This window comes from Solanum stenotomum, chromosome 10 (assembly GCF_019186545.1).
Source record: "Solanum stenotomum isolate F172 chromosome 10, ASM1918654v1, whole genome shotgun sequence".
In the NCBI taxonomy this organism is placed as follows: domain Eukaryota; kingdom Viridiplantae; phylum Streptophyta; class Magnoliopsida; order Solanales; family Solanaceae; genus Solanum; species Solanum stenotomum.
In genome coordinates, this window is record NC_064291.1 from 4,095,708 (window position 1) to 4,110,918 (window position 15,211).

Sequence of the window (15,211 nt, forward strand, 5' to 3'; positions counted from 1 at the left end):
CATGATTTTGCACAATATTCTTGATCTTGTTGGATTAAATTTATCCCGCTAAAAAAGGACAGATCGATGTACCAAACATCTTATATTCATGTGGATATGAAGAGCCGCACTCCTTAGAGGTATGAAGTAGGGTAGGCACTCTGATGCAAGGTTGGTGGTTGATTCCACGATTTGAATCCGTCTATAGATCACGCAGAAATAACTTTAGCGTTGCTCCAACGTTACCTTTCTAAATCTATTTCATTCGTTAATTTAAATTAGAAGTGTCAAATGAATGAGTTTGATTGAATTTGAAGGAGTCAAAATTAGCTGAATTAATAACTATTAATCCGCCCAAAAGTTACATAATCTGAAATGGATATGGCTGAAATGAGTTAAAAGGCAGACCATAATTCAACCAGCTCAATTCTGTTTTTTAATCACTTATTTGTTCCTTTATAACTTTGTACTACCTAATAAAACTATTTGTTTTTATTTATTATGGCTATATAACGTATAAAAAAAATCTTTTAAAAAAATATTTTAACAAAATTTCTCATGATCAATTTAGATAATTTATCAATCTAAATTTTGATGAACTGAAATAATTAAACTAATGAAAAGTAATCAACAATCAATTTAAACTTAACTCAATTGAACAAATTATATTTTTATAAGCTAATTTTATTACCTTTAATTAAAATCTTTTAAGATAGTATAAAAAGAAGCAAGTATATACTAATACAAAGGAATATGCATTGAAATAGGTAGTGAATTTACTTCGCTTTCGAGGTTGCAACACATTTAACGGGCCATTAAATTTGCGAAACGTAAAAAGTATATTTAAATCTTACTATTTTAACACATAAAAATGATTATTTTATTTGGACGTTACTATTCAATTTATACCTATTTTTATATGTTTTTTTCGCATATCTGAACAACTTTAGAGATACAAAATTTAATTTCACACAAAATAATTGAAATTTCATGTGACTGATATAAAATAATTGAACTTTACTATATTTATATAATTTCAAGTAAAAATAATTGAATTTCAATTATATGAAATTTTATATGTAACATTTATGAAGTTATTTCAAAATTGAAAAACTTGTACATAACAAAACATTAATGAGAAAACAATTTCCTTAATTTAAAGTACTCCCTCTGTTCCACAATAATTTATTTTCTATCCTTTCAAATTTGGTCCAAAAGTAAATAATTTTTTTCACTAATTAAGTCACACGCACTAGTGTATAATCTGCTGTTGTTTTTTCTTTAATGAAATTAATACATTTAATTGATTATAACAAGTTATTATGCTATTTTGAGTAAGTTTTAGGAATAGCAAACATAAAAATCATATTAACACTCTATAACTACAATTTTACTATAAGCCATCCATAGCAAACTATATTTGATTTGTATAAATCATGACGATTTGTATAAATCGGGTGTCTATGTGTATGAAAATTGCATTTGTATATGTATATGTTCTTTGTGTTAAGCTAGAGTGGCGAGCGAGATTGTTACGACCCAAAATGAGTTGTGAGTGGCACCCATAACCTCCTAAGTGGGCGAACCAAGAAATCCAAACCCCAACATATATCAGTAATTCAACTACGAATAACAACAATAATGCGGAAGCTCAAAACTTATTAAAGTAACCTATCAAATAAACCTCTAAAGTCTAACACTTATTATCCCCAAAATCTGAAAGTCATCACATCAAGAACATCAAATCTTCAAATACTAAGTCTAAGAGTATTAAAGACACCAAAATAAATGAATAAAATAGGTTATGTCCGAAAACTAAGGACATCATGCCATGACCAAGAGAATCCAACACGAGCTGGAATGAATAGCTCACCCTGAAACCTAATGTGCTGGAGACTGGCTAGAGCTGAGGACGAGTCGAAGTCACTGATACACTCGCTGCACTCCACAAAAAGAAAACAAAGAAAAACACAAGTAGGGATCAGTAGAAGGCAACATGTTCATCGGCCAATCCAAAATAGAAACTAATATGTAATGAATAATAGTATAAAACCAACTATGACACTTAGCAGGTGGCAAGCGACAAACACATGAACCAGTGTCAACAACATTAAAGTAAGTACGAAATCAGGCAACACTATCAAGATCACACATGAGGAATCATGCCTCCAAACCAAACTAATTTGGGAATTGAGTTCTTTGAGATTGAGTATATTAAGTTAATTCAATATCTTTTTCCTTTAATGTTACCGTGTAGGAACATGACACTCCGATCCAATAATACCGTGACGGAACGTGACACTCCGATCCAATTATACCGTGTAAAAACGTGATACTCCGATCCAATTATATCGTGTCGGAACGTGACACTCCGATCCAATAATACCGTGTCAAAACGTGACACTCTGATCCAATTATACCATTAATTTATCATTTATTATCACCACTTTTCAATTCATTAACAATATTTCATCAAGCCTTCTTTATTCAAGGCATCATTTCGATAGAGAGGGTTTAAGATTATAAATTCCACAATCTCAAGATTTCAGACCAATCACAAACCACACAACCAAGCTATACAACCACACAATCAAGTACATAGAGAACTTCACAATATCACTCAATGCATATCAATCGCCATTAAAAGTATATCTATCAAGTAGAATAAATCATAACCTACCTCCACCGAAGAATCGAAGTCAAACAAACTACTTCTCCAATGCTTTTCCTTTCCTCAATGCCTCCGAACCTTTTCAATTTATCAAGTATATGCACATAATTTGTAAGTTAACGAGTCTATAAACACTCGTATTATTCTATGTCTAGCCTAGACCCAAAAACTCACCTAATTCTATAATCAATTTCCTAAAGTTAAATTTTAATTCCTCCAATTAGCATAATTTTAATGGTATTCAACTAATACAATACTCCTAATATTTAATTACTTATCTCAATATTAAAACATAAATTTATAATATAATAATGTAAGAAACATTCAAATCCCATCAAATTATACAATCCCAGTACTCAACTTTCAACATAGAATAAGCAGAACCTTATTTCTTCTAATGACCCATTCATAATTGCCCCATTATGTTGTCATCATTACTTATAGTAATTTTGCCCACTATCTTATTCCATTCCAGAATTAACACCACACATATGGCAAATATAACGACAATAATATTTAATTGAGAGATTAATTAGGTCCTAAATTAAACCATGAATTCGACTGAATTGAACCACCACAATAGGTTGCAACGGCAGTAAACACACGCCTAACACCCATAATTTAATTCTCTCACCCCAACATATATGATACCAGAAACTAAACTCATTCCATATTCATATATATATATATATATATATATTATACCCATCAGCACATTACGCCATGAATTTCCACTCAAATTTGTCCTTACTTCTTAAAATAAGGAAATTAACAGATAACTGGGAGCCAATCTTGTCTCTAACCCAACGCCACTATCTACACTCAATTCCAACCCAACCTTAATTATATAATAGTAATAATAATCACCCTACTATTAATGAAGGACATGAAAATTACCTAGATGTCGTTCTTCCCAAGTAGATGCGCCGCAAGTATTATTTCCTTGCCTGATTTTTTTATTACCCTAATTATTAAAAGATTAATTATAAAAGTGGCAAAAGTGACCCCCTACTAATTTTAATGTTATTTTCTTTAACCACCAACTAAATTAATTATTAAAATCACCCCACTGAATTCATTATTGTAGTTACGAATAGTCCAAAATACACCTTTAAAATCTATCGGAAAGTATTTTATGAAATAAAAGGCTCTAGTACTCAAAACGATCAAATGGGTCGTTACAGAGATTAGGAGAGAGGGGAGAGCCGAGCAAGAGAGGGGAGAGGTGAATTATATATGTATATCAGTTAGATAATTATATATATGTAACTACTATGCATATGTATCAATGATTGTGTTTGTATATCTGCATAAAATTTGAATTGTATACAATTGAATCGAGTTAAAACATTTGTATTTGTATATCAAATATCTCTCTTGCTTTATACAAACACAAATTATACATTGCATTTGTATGATTTATGTTTGTTTAATGCGAGAGAGAGGGAGAGAGAGGGGCAAAAGAGAACTGGGCAGGAGAAAATTTGTATTAATATAATTATAAGTGAATAGGACGGAGACGTATATATATATATATATATATATCTTGCTTTATACAAACACAAACACAATTTATATATTTGTGTTTGTATAAAGTGAGAGAGGCGGGAGAGAGAATTGAGAGTGACGAGCGAGATTCAGGAGAGAGGCGAATGACAATGTGTTTGCTGCGAATTGAAATTAAATGAAATTATAATTGTAACATTTATTTTGAATTAATAGTTTGGTATAACGCATAATTTTTCCTATAAATAGATATTTATATCAATGCAGAGAACTTAAATTCGATCGTGGCATGACCTTATCAGTCTAACAGAAGGAAAGTGCTTTTCACAAAGCACACAAATTTGATTATTTGCCTGACATACTTAGAAGATTTGCTTCTCATATATCTCTCGTTCACCTTTTACCAAACTATATATTATACTAACTTATTATTTAACTTATCTCCACTTGTTAGAGCAAAAGTTTTAATGACAGCTTTTCCACAACTCTGTTTAATTAAACTTATTTCTTAGTAACCATTCGAGACTGGAAAAGCCACATATAGAACACACACATATATATTGATATATGAAGTATTTATTTTAGGTTATCAATCAATATTGTTATATGACATAGAGTAATTTATACAACTATCATATATGGAGTATTTTATTTTAGTTTATAAATCAATATTGTTATATGATAGAAAGTGTTATTTATAATTATCTTTTAAATAGGTTATCAATCAATATTGTTATATGACATAAGAGTTATTTATAACTATCTTTTAAATAACATAATTTTATAATATTGTGTTTCAGAATTTAAATTTCAACTATTGATCTACTCCAAAGTAGTCTGATGATTAGTCTATTCCGCACTATGATTGAAGCCTTCATAAATTCACTTTTGGTTTCTATTGTAGTGAAGGTTTATGTGAGGAGATTCTTGTGTCGGTGAAGATTGTTTTCTATGATCGGAAAATTAAAAATACAAAAAAATATTGCAATATTTCCAACCATCCAAATAGGTTTGGAATGTTTGACACAATGAATATAGGGTCCAGCTGTTAAAAGTCAAGTTATCACTGTACTTTTGCTAAAAAAAAAAAATCATAATTTAAACATTTCTTTTTCTTCTGAATTACTACTACCTAACTTTTCCACCATATCTTGTTTTTTGTCTCTCTGTATAGTGCATATGTTGGGGAAACAATAAATAAGAAAATTAATTTGCCACAAAATTTTCTATCATAATCCACACATGGTCAATATATTAAGGAAAGGGTGAACTAACTTATATAATCAAAAAATTGATAATTATGGAACTTAGTCAATTTATGAATACTTGATGGATATCTTTATGGGAAGTTCATTGTTATTGTTACGTCATTATCTAGTGAAAAAGGATGCTAATAGGTACTATAATTAAAACCAACAAAATTTCAAATATTAAGGTGATTTTTTTTTCTATCCGTCTAATTTAGGGTATCTTTACTTGCTAGTTACTACCTCTACTAGGGGATAGTATGTAGCAAATATCTAATATAGTAATCGAGGCATGCATAATCTAGCCTGAACACTATTGAAATGGCTATTGATTTTATCATCAACTTAATAGATTAATTTCAAGATATAAGACTTTTTTACGAGTGTTTAAAAAGATTCTCCTTGCATCCATCAAATGTTCTTATTTTTTCCTAGATATTCAAGTTCAAATAGCCATATATTTGTGTGGCTAAAACAATAGTACTAATAACTCATATTGTTATTTCACTTAAACTGAGTGGAGGGAACTATTTTTGGCTTATTGAAACTTGTGGGAAGATATTTTGACAACTCAAAGATATAAACTTGTAAAAGGTATTACTTACTATTTGCCTAAAAATATATAGGGATATGTGAGAAATCTTCACTTCAAGAATGCGTGGTTCACCGTACTAGAATGGATGACAGATTCTTAAGTTTGAGTTTGAGTTCAAGTTCGAATTCGAGTTCTGAGAATATAATTGTTATTTTTTTTAGTAAACATTTTCCTCTTTGACAAGTTCTATATATGGAATGTGAATTTAAATTCATTGAGTCAGTGAATATCAAATATATTAATTAAAAACAAAATCAAGTTGAGGCATCAATAGCTTTGGCATAATTAATCAATACATTTATGATTTAGGTAAGGAAATACTCGGGTTAAGTTATTATATGCACTAATATTGTGACTAGTTCTTTTACAATGGAAATATAGTTTAACTTATGACAGCAGCTTAGTTAGTTTTATCAGGTTACTAATTAACTTTCATATAAAAAAATTATTTGTAACTATTACTTTATAAAAGATATGATTATAGTCCCTTCGGGGGTGGCTTAGATAGTTTGGCTTGAGACTTCCCTAATAGAGGTCTCAAGTTTGAAATTCCTTACTTGCAAAATGCAAGCAAGGGGTCAGCCTTTCAGGTTGATCTCGTCACATGGAGCTTGTCTGGGGTTGGTGTTCTAGGTTGAGCTCATCGCACGGAGCTTGCCTTGTGCAATATGAGTTATTGCACAAAAATAGTTTACCCAGTGCACACTCAAAGGTAACGACTATTGATTCTCTTATCAAGAAAAAAAATGACATGATTATGTAAATTCTTTAAACACCATAGAACCTTTTTTTAGCTATAAAAAGTTGCGACACTCCTTTAATGAAGAAACAAATACTCACCATATTTAATACAATTGAGATGCACTCTTGAATCTTGATAATCAATTACTATATGCTTATCATCTTAATCATAAAGTAATGACTAAACATTTGATAAAACTAAGAATACATAGTAAGTAATTTTGGGAAGATATAAAAGGAAATAAAGAATAATAATTTAGGTAAAGCAAATAAGGTTAATAAAAGTGTCAAAATCAAAATCTCTGTCCAACTTTGTATCACAGGCCTCCAAAATCATTCAACAGAGCTTCACACTAAAGTGTTTGATGTGTCAATTCAACTCAACTCAACCAATTGAAAGAACACCAAATGACATTCAAATATATGGGACTCCTCAACATTAGTCTTTTAAAAAAAATTCCTCTGATGTTTAATAATTTAGAGTTCGATTAATTTAATTTCACGCCAAAAAGTCCTACTAAAGCACTTCCTATCAAAAGTGCTCCATAATCAAAGCTTGAAATCAAATCGACAAGCACGATTATTTCAACACAATCTTTGGTGGTGACCCAATATATTTGGTTTTTCATCTAATGTTCAATACTTGTTTTGGAGTTTGATTAATTTGAAATCGTGTTGAAAAGTTCTATTTTAAGGTAGAACGCTCTTTATTAAAGACAATATTATTCAAAACTTGAACACGAGAGGAGTAGATTGGTGACCCTCACTATTAGGTAATTTGTTTGATGTGTTAGATAACAAACAAAAAGTAGCTACCCTCTCATATCCCATTTGCTTACGTCCAAAAATATCAACTTAATTAAACCAAAATGATCTTGTACCTATTAATTTTTTCTTCTTCTTTTTTCTTCCTAATTTTAAAAATCATTTTGCCTCTACCGTCCACTTAACTCTCACTAACTTCTATATATAGTTTCATTCACTTGCAATTTACTCACAAAATCTTTTCTTTCTTGGTTTCTTCTCTCATCTTCCACCATTGAGAAAACTCACTTGGTACTAAATCTTTTAATTAATTAAGCAAAACCTTTGGGTCATTATGTCAATGGCTTGCTTGGAACTCTCCAAAGAGGTTAGTAATATTCAACATCTAGGTTATCTCTCTTCATTTTCTCCCTTGAACATCTTCATAAAGATTACAAAGTCACTAAGAAAAAAAATAGAAATTAGTGATCGATAAATTTTGTAGCTAAAGAAACAAATTAGTTGATAATCCTACAATGGATTAACGATAGATTATCAAAAATATGTTAGCTACAAACGATTTACCAACTAAGTTCGTAGCTATGAACTTTTTTCCCTAGTTGTAGTGTCTATCATTTACCAAACTTTGATTCTTTAAGACAAAAAGGTTACATAGATGATGTGCAATATATCAATTTTATCAAGGAAATGTTTTCTCATGCAAAGAATTGTACATATGAACAATGAATTTAACTTGTATACACCGATGAAGAATTCACATTGCACACTATGCTATAGGCAATCTGCTTTATTTTTCAAGTTAGTAATATCTTATTTTATAAATAATTATTTATAATAATCTTTTTGATGACCTTATAATATATAGTAAAAGTTATTTTTTACACTAACTTTTTTTTTTATTAATGAAAATCAGGTGAAGCTGAAAGGGGAAGATGTAGAGTGCACCAAGGATGGAAGTGTTGATTTGAAAGGAAATCCAGCAATTAGAGAAACAAGTGGGAAATGGGTGGCTGGAATTATGATACTATGTAAGCTTTTCTTTTAAAAAATATATTAAATCATATTACTAAAAAATATTCATTTTTTAAAAGAAAAAAAAAGGAAGAAAAGGGCATAAAGTAGTAGTGATATCTACATCTGCTTATCTTTCTTTTGAGTTATATATATCAACATTAAAAATTATTATATCATGTATATACATGGTATACACTATCAGCATCCACAACAACTAATTAAGATTATTTTAAATAATCTTTTGCTACTTTGAGTTTAAGATGCAATTTATAAACTTGGTCCAGACTTTGATTGCTCATGTTATATTAGTTCACGCACAAAGTGTGCAATCTAAAAGATCTAGGGCATGTTAAAATCTCACATAAGTTATAGCTGTTTATAGGATTTTGCGCAATTTTTACCACTTAAACTAACTTTTCGAAATTGAGTTAGAACAGATTTTTATTATTTACGAATACTAACTACTATGCAATTCTCTGCTTATTATTATTCCGATCTATTTTTTATTTATTTTTTTGTAATTATATATTTTCTTTGTGGGGTGGAAAAAAAGAGAAAAAATAAATCATGAAAGTTCTAGAGTAACTGAAGCCAGCTATCATATGTCTGGAAACTAGAAAATGACGAGTATGAAAGGACCAAAAGCCTAACACTTTGCTATAAAACTAAGACGTGTGTCAAATTTACTTGGCCTATTAGATAGTGCATAGTTTTTTTTTGCCCCTAGTGTTTTATTTGCATGTGAGAGTATAACACGTCATACGTGGATTACGTATGATCATGAGTTCAAATTTATAGTAGATAACAATTTCATATTGGAAAATTAAAAAAAAAAGTTATTATATACCTATGTTTTGAACAACAAATTAATAACACTAAAGAATCTAATCTGTTGGTTATACGGGTAAAAAAGGTGCATAGGGTTTTATCCATATGCAAGTAAGATAACTTGTGATAGGTAGAGTAAGCACACGCCATATATTCAAACTCTGCAGTTTAATATTTAAATAAATAAATAAATATACTTATTATTCATCTGAATTTCGAACCATGCGCTATCACCCAAATGGGAAAAAATAGATTCTCATAGATTTTCAATAGGCATTTGTGAAGTATAATTCTTGTGGAAGGCAAAAAATGGGATAGTGAAGTGACAAGAAAAGCATGCACTATTTGGAAATGACATCATTGACACATACTTAAGAAATGTTAGGCCATGAAAATAACAGAAAAATCATTTTAAATTTTTTTAAAATATTAGAGTTAAATTTGAAATTGTGATTGATTATAAATATTTAAATTAAATGTACTTTTATAAAAAAAAATTGAAATATAATTTTAAAATACCTAAGAACTTCAAAATGTATTTGAAATTTTATGATCAAAAAATGATTTTTAAATAAAGCGATAATTTTGAAAAAAAAAATAAAAAAATTCTTATGATCAAAAAGGTTCGAACAGGAGATGTGGTGGGGTTAGAAACGTCATCCTTGATGACAAAACTATAATCTTGGTCTTGGTGGGTGGGTGGGTGGGTCACTTTATTATGTGATCTGGACTATCACTTATCCTGGACTTTTTGCCTTTTCATATACAGACAATATATATTTATTAAGAACATTTGTCGATATATGATATTGATAGTGACGGAATTAGGTTGCTGCTTCCTTATAATAACTACATATAGGATAAATATTTATTTATATTAAATTTTTATATCTTTCCAATCATTAATTCAATAACTAAGGTGTTAATTTTTTCCATTATTTTTATCCTTGCTAATAAAGGATCTAGAAAAATTTGTATGTCTTTCCAACTATATCTTTATACTATCATTTTCTTAATAGTGTTCAATTTTCAAGAGAGATTTATTAATGAGGGGTAGTTTTGTAAACTGTAATATTGTATTTATTAATGAGGGGTAGTTTTGTAAACAGTAATATTGTATTTATTAATTTCTTAATTGACATGAATTTTAGGTAAAGTAATACATATTTTGGGACGGGGTATCTTCTTCCTTAATTGACATCTGGTTTCCATATTGATTATGTAGTGAATCAAGCTTTAGCAACTCTGGCATTTTTTGGAGTTGGAGTGAATATGGTGTTGTTCCTCACAAGGGTGCTGAAAGAAAACAATGCTGATGCTGCTAATAGTGTGAGCAAATGGACTGGCACAGTCTATATTTGCTCCCTTGTTGGTGCTTTCCTTAGTGACTCTTATTGGGGAAGATTCAAAACTTGTGCCATTTTCCAAGTCATCTATGTAACTGTAAGTATCCACTACCCCCCAACATATTTATCTAGATATTGAAAAACTCTTTTTTTTTATAATCATGATATACCTGATAACACTATCCACCAAGGCTTGGACGATAGGAAGAAATCACCTAGTAATTTTGCCTTCATTGAGATTTGAACCTAAGATGGCATTATTTTCAAACAACTTGTCACTCCTCTAGTACTAGATATTGAAAAACAACTTTAAACACACTAGCACATAAACTTTGCACAAATGCTATTCCTATTTTTTCTCACAACAGTGATGTTCAAGCTGACTTATGCACACCTTGAATATCCCACTAAGTACCTTCTACCTTCCACAAGCATAGGTACTTAGGGAATTTTGCCCGCTAAGAGTAGGCAAATGAGAAGTAATCACCTAATGTTTTTTCGGCTATTTAGTGTTGATTAACAAGAGTCCTTAATCTTGCTCTTACTAAGTTTGAAACTTGATTGACAGGGATTGTCATTACTAGCACTAGCATCACAACTTTACTTGCTCAAACCTAAAGGTTGTGGAAATCGAACAACTCTATGTGGAGAACATTCAACCATGGAGGTTGGTCTATTCTATGTCTCGGTGTACATGATTGCCCTAGGATATGGTGGTTATCAGCCAAATATTGCTACCTTTGGGGCTGATCAGTTCGACGAGCAGCATCCGGGGGAGTGTTCATCTAAAGTAGCCTTCTTCAGCTACTTCTATCTGTTCATGAACCTTGGATCACTCTTCTCTAACACCATTCTAGACTACTTTGAAGATGAGGGAATGTGGGCTCTTGGATTTTGGGCGTCTGCAGCGTCTGCATTTGCAGCATTGATTCTCTTTCTTGGAGGCACTGCTAGGTACAGACACTTCAAGTCTAGTGGAAATCCTCTTTCCAGGTTTGGTCAAGTTTTAGTTGCAGCAACAAAGAAAGGTAAAGTGGAGGCGCCAGAAAATGAAGACGACTTCTACCAAGGGGAAGACGACGATGACACAACTGGTGGTAGAAAAATGCTACACACCCATGGTTTCAAGTAAGTAGAAATGCACCATATTTGTGACTCAACTTTGTCATTTAAACCATTGACAAAGTCGTAGTCACGTTGAGCTTAAGTCGCAGACATCTAGTTACCATTCTATAATGCACTAAACTGGATTTTTCTACTGGCAGATTCTTGGACAGAGCAGCTGTGGTGACATCAAAGGAACTTGAGAGCCAGAAGCAGGGTGATCACAACCCGTGGCGTCTCTGCCCTATATCACAAGTTGAGGAAGTTAAATGCATTTTGAGGTTGCTGCCAATTTGGCTATGTACCATTATCTACTCTGTAGTTTTCACGCAAATGGCCTCGCTCTTTGTCGAGCAAGGTGATGCCATGAAAACTACAATAGCAAACTTTAGGATTCCAGCAGCAAGCATGTCTACCTTTGACATCCTTAGTGTAGCAGGTGTCATATTTCTTAATCGCAGAGTTCTTAATCCGCTAGTCAAAAGGTTCAAGAAGTGCAAGGATGATGAAGCCGGGCTAACTGAACTACAGCGGATGGGTATTGGACTAGTCATAGCAGTGATGGCTATGCTTTCATCAGGAATTGTGGAGTGCTACAGGCTTAAGTATGCTAGTAATGACTGCAAACACTGTGAAGGTTCAAGCTCTCTTAACATCTTCTGGCAAGTCCCACAATATGCTTTCATAGGAGCTTCAGAAGTATTCATGTATGTAGCTCAACTAGAATTCTTCAATGCGCAAGCACCTGATGGACTTAAAAGCTTTGGAAGTGCACTATGCATGACATCAATATCATTAGGGAACTACGTGAGTAGCTTTCTCGTGAGCATAGTGATGAAAATATCAGCAACTGATAACATGCCTGGATGGATACCGGGAAACCTTAACAAAGGTCATTTAGACAGATTCTATTTTCTATTAGCTGGTTTGACACTTCTAGATTTGGTTGCATACATTGCATGTGCTAAGTGGTACAAAAATATCAAGCATAGTGAAAAGATTCAGGAACACGAGGAAGAGGACAAGTGTGAAGTCTAACATACCTGATATGGACCATACCTTAGGCATGTTTTGCCAAAACCATATGAATAAGAGGAAGACGCGCAGTAACCACCACAACAACGTTTTGTGTAGAGTTTATGATTGGTAATTGGATTTCCTCCCACTCCAGTGATCCAACTCAATCAATTCAAAATGCCCAGCTCTGCGGAATTCTCCAGGGGCTGGACTACTCTTAATTTTCTAGGTCCATCGTTTCTCACTGTTGCTGCATTTGTTGGTTGTCATATTAGTTCTAAAAATTGACAAGCATTTTGGATTGATATGTAAATTGGATTGGTTTATCCTGTATCCAGGAAACTTTTGAAAAGTACTGCTGTACTCATAAATATTCCATGTATTAAAAGATCTCATTAATTGCATAAGCAATTCAGTGCTCGAAGTGTTTTCCTCACAAAATAGTCCCACGAAGAACATAAGTTCATATTTACTAGTTGTAAAATATGACTATCCAAAGAGGGATTCAGGTCATCAAAAAGAATGCAAATTCCGAGAAAAGAAACACAAAACTAGAAACTAAAAAGAAAAAAAAAATTCCATTGTTTTGTTTTATCCGCGATACTGATGTACCTGTTTCATAGGTGTAAACCTAGAAAATCCAGAAGGAACTGAGATGATGATGACTAGACATGGTGAAATCTGAATTGAAAATGCAACACAAAGATATCTAACTGCTATCTTTCATTCACAGGTAACTTCAAAAGATAATAAACCACACTTAAGGAACTTCTGCATTTCATCACAGAAAGATTAAGTTGAGCTTAAAAACAACTGCATGTAAGAAAGAATTATAAACTATAGCCTAGATGTGAACTACACATCATGATTTCTACTTAAATAAACGGTTACGGCACAAATAAACTTTGGACTTTATAAACTTGTATATGGTGAGTAGATGTTTAAAATGCATTTTATTCACCAAATTGATATGGAGAAATGCAACTTTTACTACTTTAATTTATGAAAATATGAAATGAATCTCTGTTCCTCTTCGCTCAACAGTTAATCAAATTGACTTTCAATAAACCAAAAAATTTCCAATCAAACGAGATATGAACACTTAGCCTTAAACATTCCTTTGTCTTAAAATGCTTAGCTCTTTTTGATTTCTGTGATTCAAATTAGGGGAAAGTTTAACCAAATTTTTGAAAATGCATTCTCCTCACCATAATTTTGGAAGTATGAAATGTATCTATGTTCCGCTTCGCTCAATAGTTAATCAAATGACTTCAAATAAACCGAAAATGATATGAACACTAAGCATCAAACATTCCTTTGACCAAAATGCTTACCTCTTTCCGATTTCCAGTTTCAAATTAGGGAAAGTTTAATCAAAATTTTGATAAATGCATTTTACTCACCATATTAATATCGAGAAATGCATCTAATATTACTTCAATTTTTGAAAAACTATGAAACCTATCTAAGTTCCGCTCCGCTCAACAGTTAATCAAATTGACTATCAATAAACAAAAAAATTAGCAATCAAATGAGAAGACGATAGTAGCTGCTAATAGAACGACTTACATATGTTACAGGTTCAAATTAGGGAAACTGTAACCAATTTTTTCAAAAATGCATTTCACTCACAATATTAATATCGAGAAATGCAACTTATAGTACTTCAATTTCTGAAAAATATGAAACTTTTCTATGTTCCTCTTCGCTCAACAGTTAATCAAATTGCCTCTCAATAAACGAAAATGTACAAATCAAATGAAAAGACGATAGTAGTTGATAATAGAACGACTTACAGATTTTACAGGTTCATCGATTTGCTCGAAGGAATTTAACATCCATGATTTGATTCGGAAACACTCGTTTCCGGTGACATAGAATCGGAAAATAACAAATTGCCGGCGTTTTTTGCCGACGAAAGGCGATCCGACGCCTCAGATCTGAAAACGTACGTTCCAGTAGGGAGATTTATCGTGAAAATATTTTGCGGGAAATTAATTTCTGTGTTTATCTTTATATAGGAGTAATATATAAGAAAGTTTAGGATAATAACACTCTTGGTTGCTCACTTTTGGGTAAATTCAAATTTTGGTCCCTATAAAACATAATTTAACATATTTAATTTTCAACTAATTAAAATATTTGATTTTGGTCCTTCAATATTGGAAATGTGTTGTATTTAGACTTTTTTTTAGAAGTAAATTATACTCAAATATGCAGTAACTATACAATTTTAACATAATATAGGATAATTAAATGGTTGAACTGTTAATACTTCAAAAAAGATTATGATTATTTACAAGCAAAAGGATTAAAAGTGCACATTTCAAGTAATTAAAGGTTAATTATGCTTGGTTGAATATCATAAAGACTAAAAAATTGATTCCCGACTTAAAAA

At 31.4% G+C, this 15,211-nt stretch overlaps 1 protein-coding gene and 1 long non-coding RNA gene across 2 annotated transcripts; one reads left to right on the forward strand and one right to left on the reverse strand.

Moving 5' to 3' along the window:
* Positions 1-1,632: 1,632 nt before the first annotated feature.
* LOC125841839 (uncharacterized) lies at positions 1,633-14,791 on the reverse strand. The gene is made up of 3 exons (XR_007443829.1): positions 14,610-14,791; positions 12,840-13,063; positions 1,633-1,917 (listed from the first exon to the last, which is right to left on the reverse strand). It is a non-coding gene; the product is annotated as an uncharacterized LOC125841839 (long non-coding RNA).
* LOC125841837 (protein NRT1/ PTR FAMILY 7.3-like) lies at positions 7,486-13,224 on the forward strand. Its single transcript, XM_049521020.1, has 5 exons — positions 7,486-7,871; positions 8,418-8,532; positions 10,572-10,789; positions 11,261-11,820; positions 11,958-13,224. The coding sequence occupies exons 1-5, from the start codon at positions 7,839-7,841 to the stop codon at positions 12,832-12,834; spliced, it is 1,803 nt and encodes a 600-aa protein (XP_049376977.1). The 5' UTR covers positions 7,486-7,838; the 3' UTR covers positions 12,835-13,224.
* Positions 14,792-15,211: the final 420 nt, after the last annotated feature.

Bases quoted from the DNA above. Each gene is read 5' to 3' on its own strand.
- LOC125841837 (XM_049521020.1), top strand. From the start codon at position 7,839: ATGTCAATGGCTTGCTTGGAACTCTCCAAAGAG. The intron at 10,790-11,260 runs GTAAGTATCCAC...CTTGATTGACAG, and splicing joins TCCAAGTCATCTATGTAACT to GGATTGTCATTACTAGCACT. The intron at 11,821-11,957 runs GTAAGTAGAAAT...TTCTACTGGCAG, and splicing joins CTACACACCCATGGTTTCAA to ATTCTTGGACAGAGCAGCTG.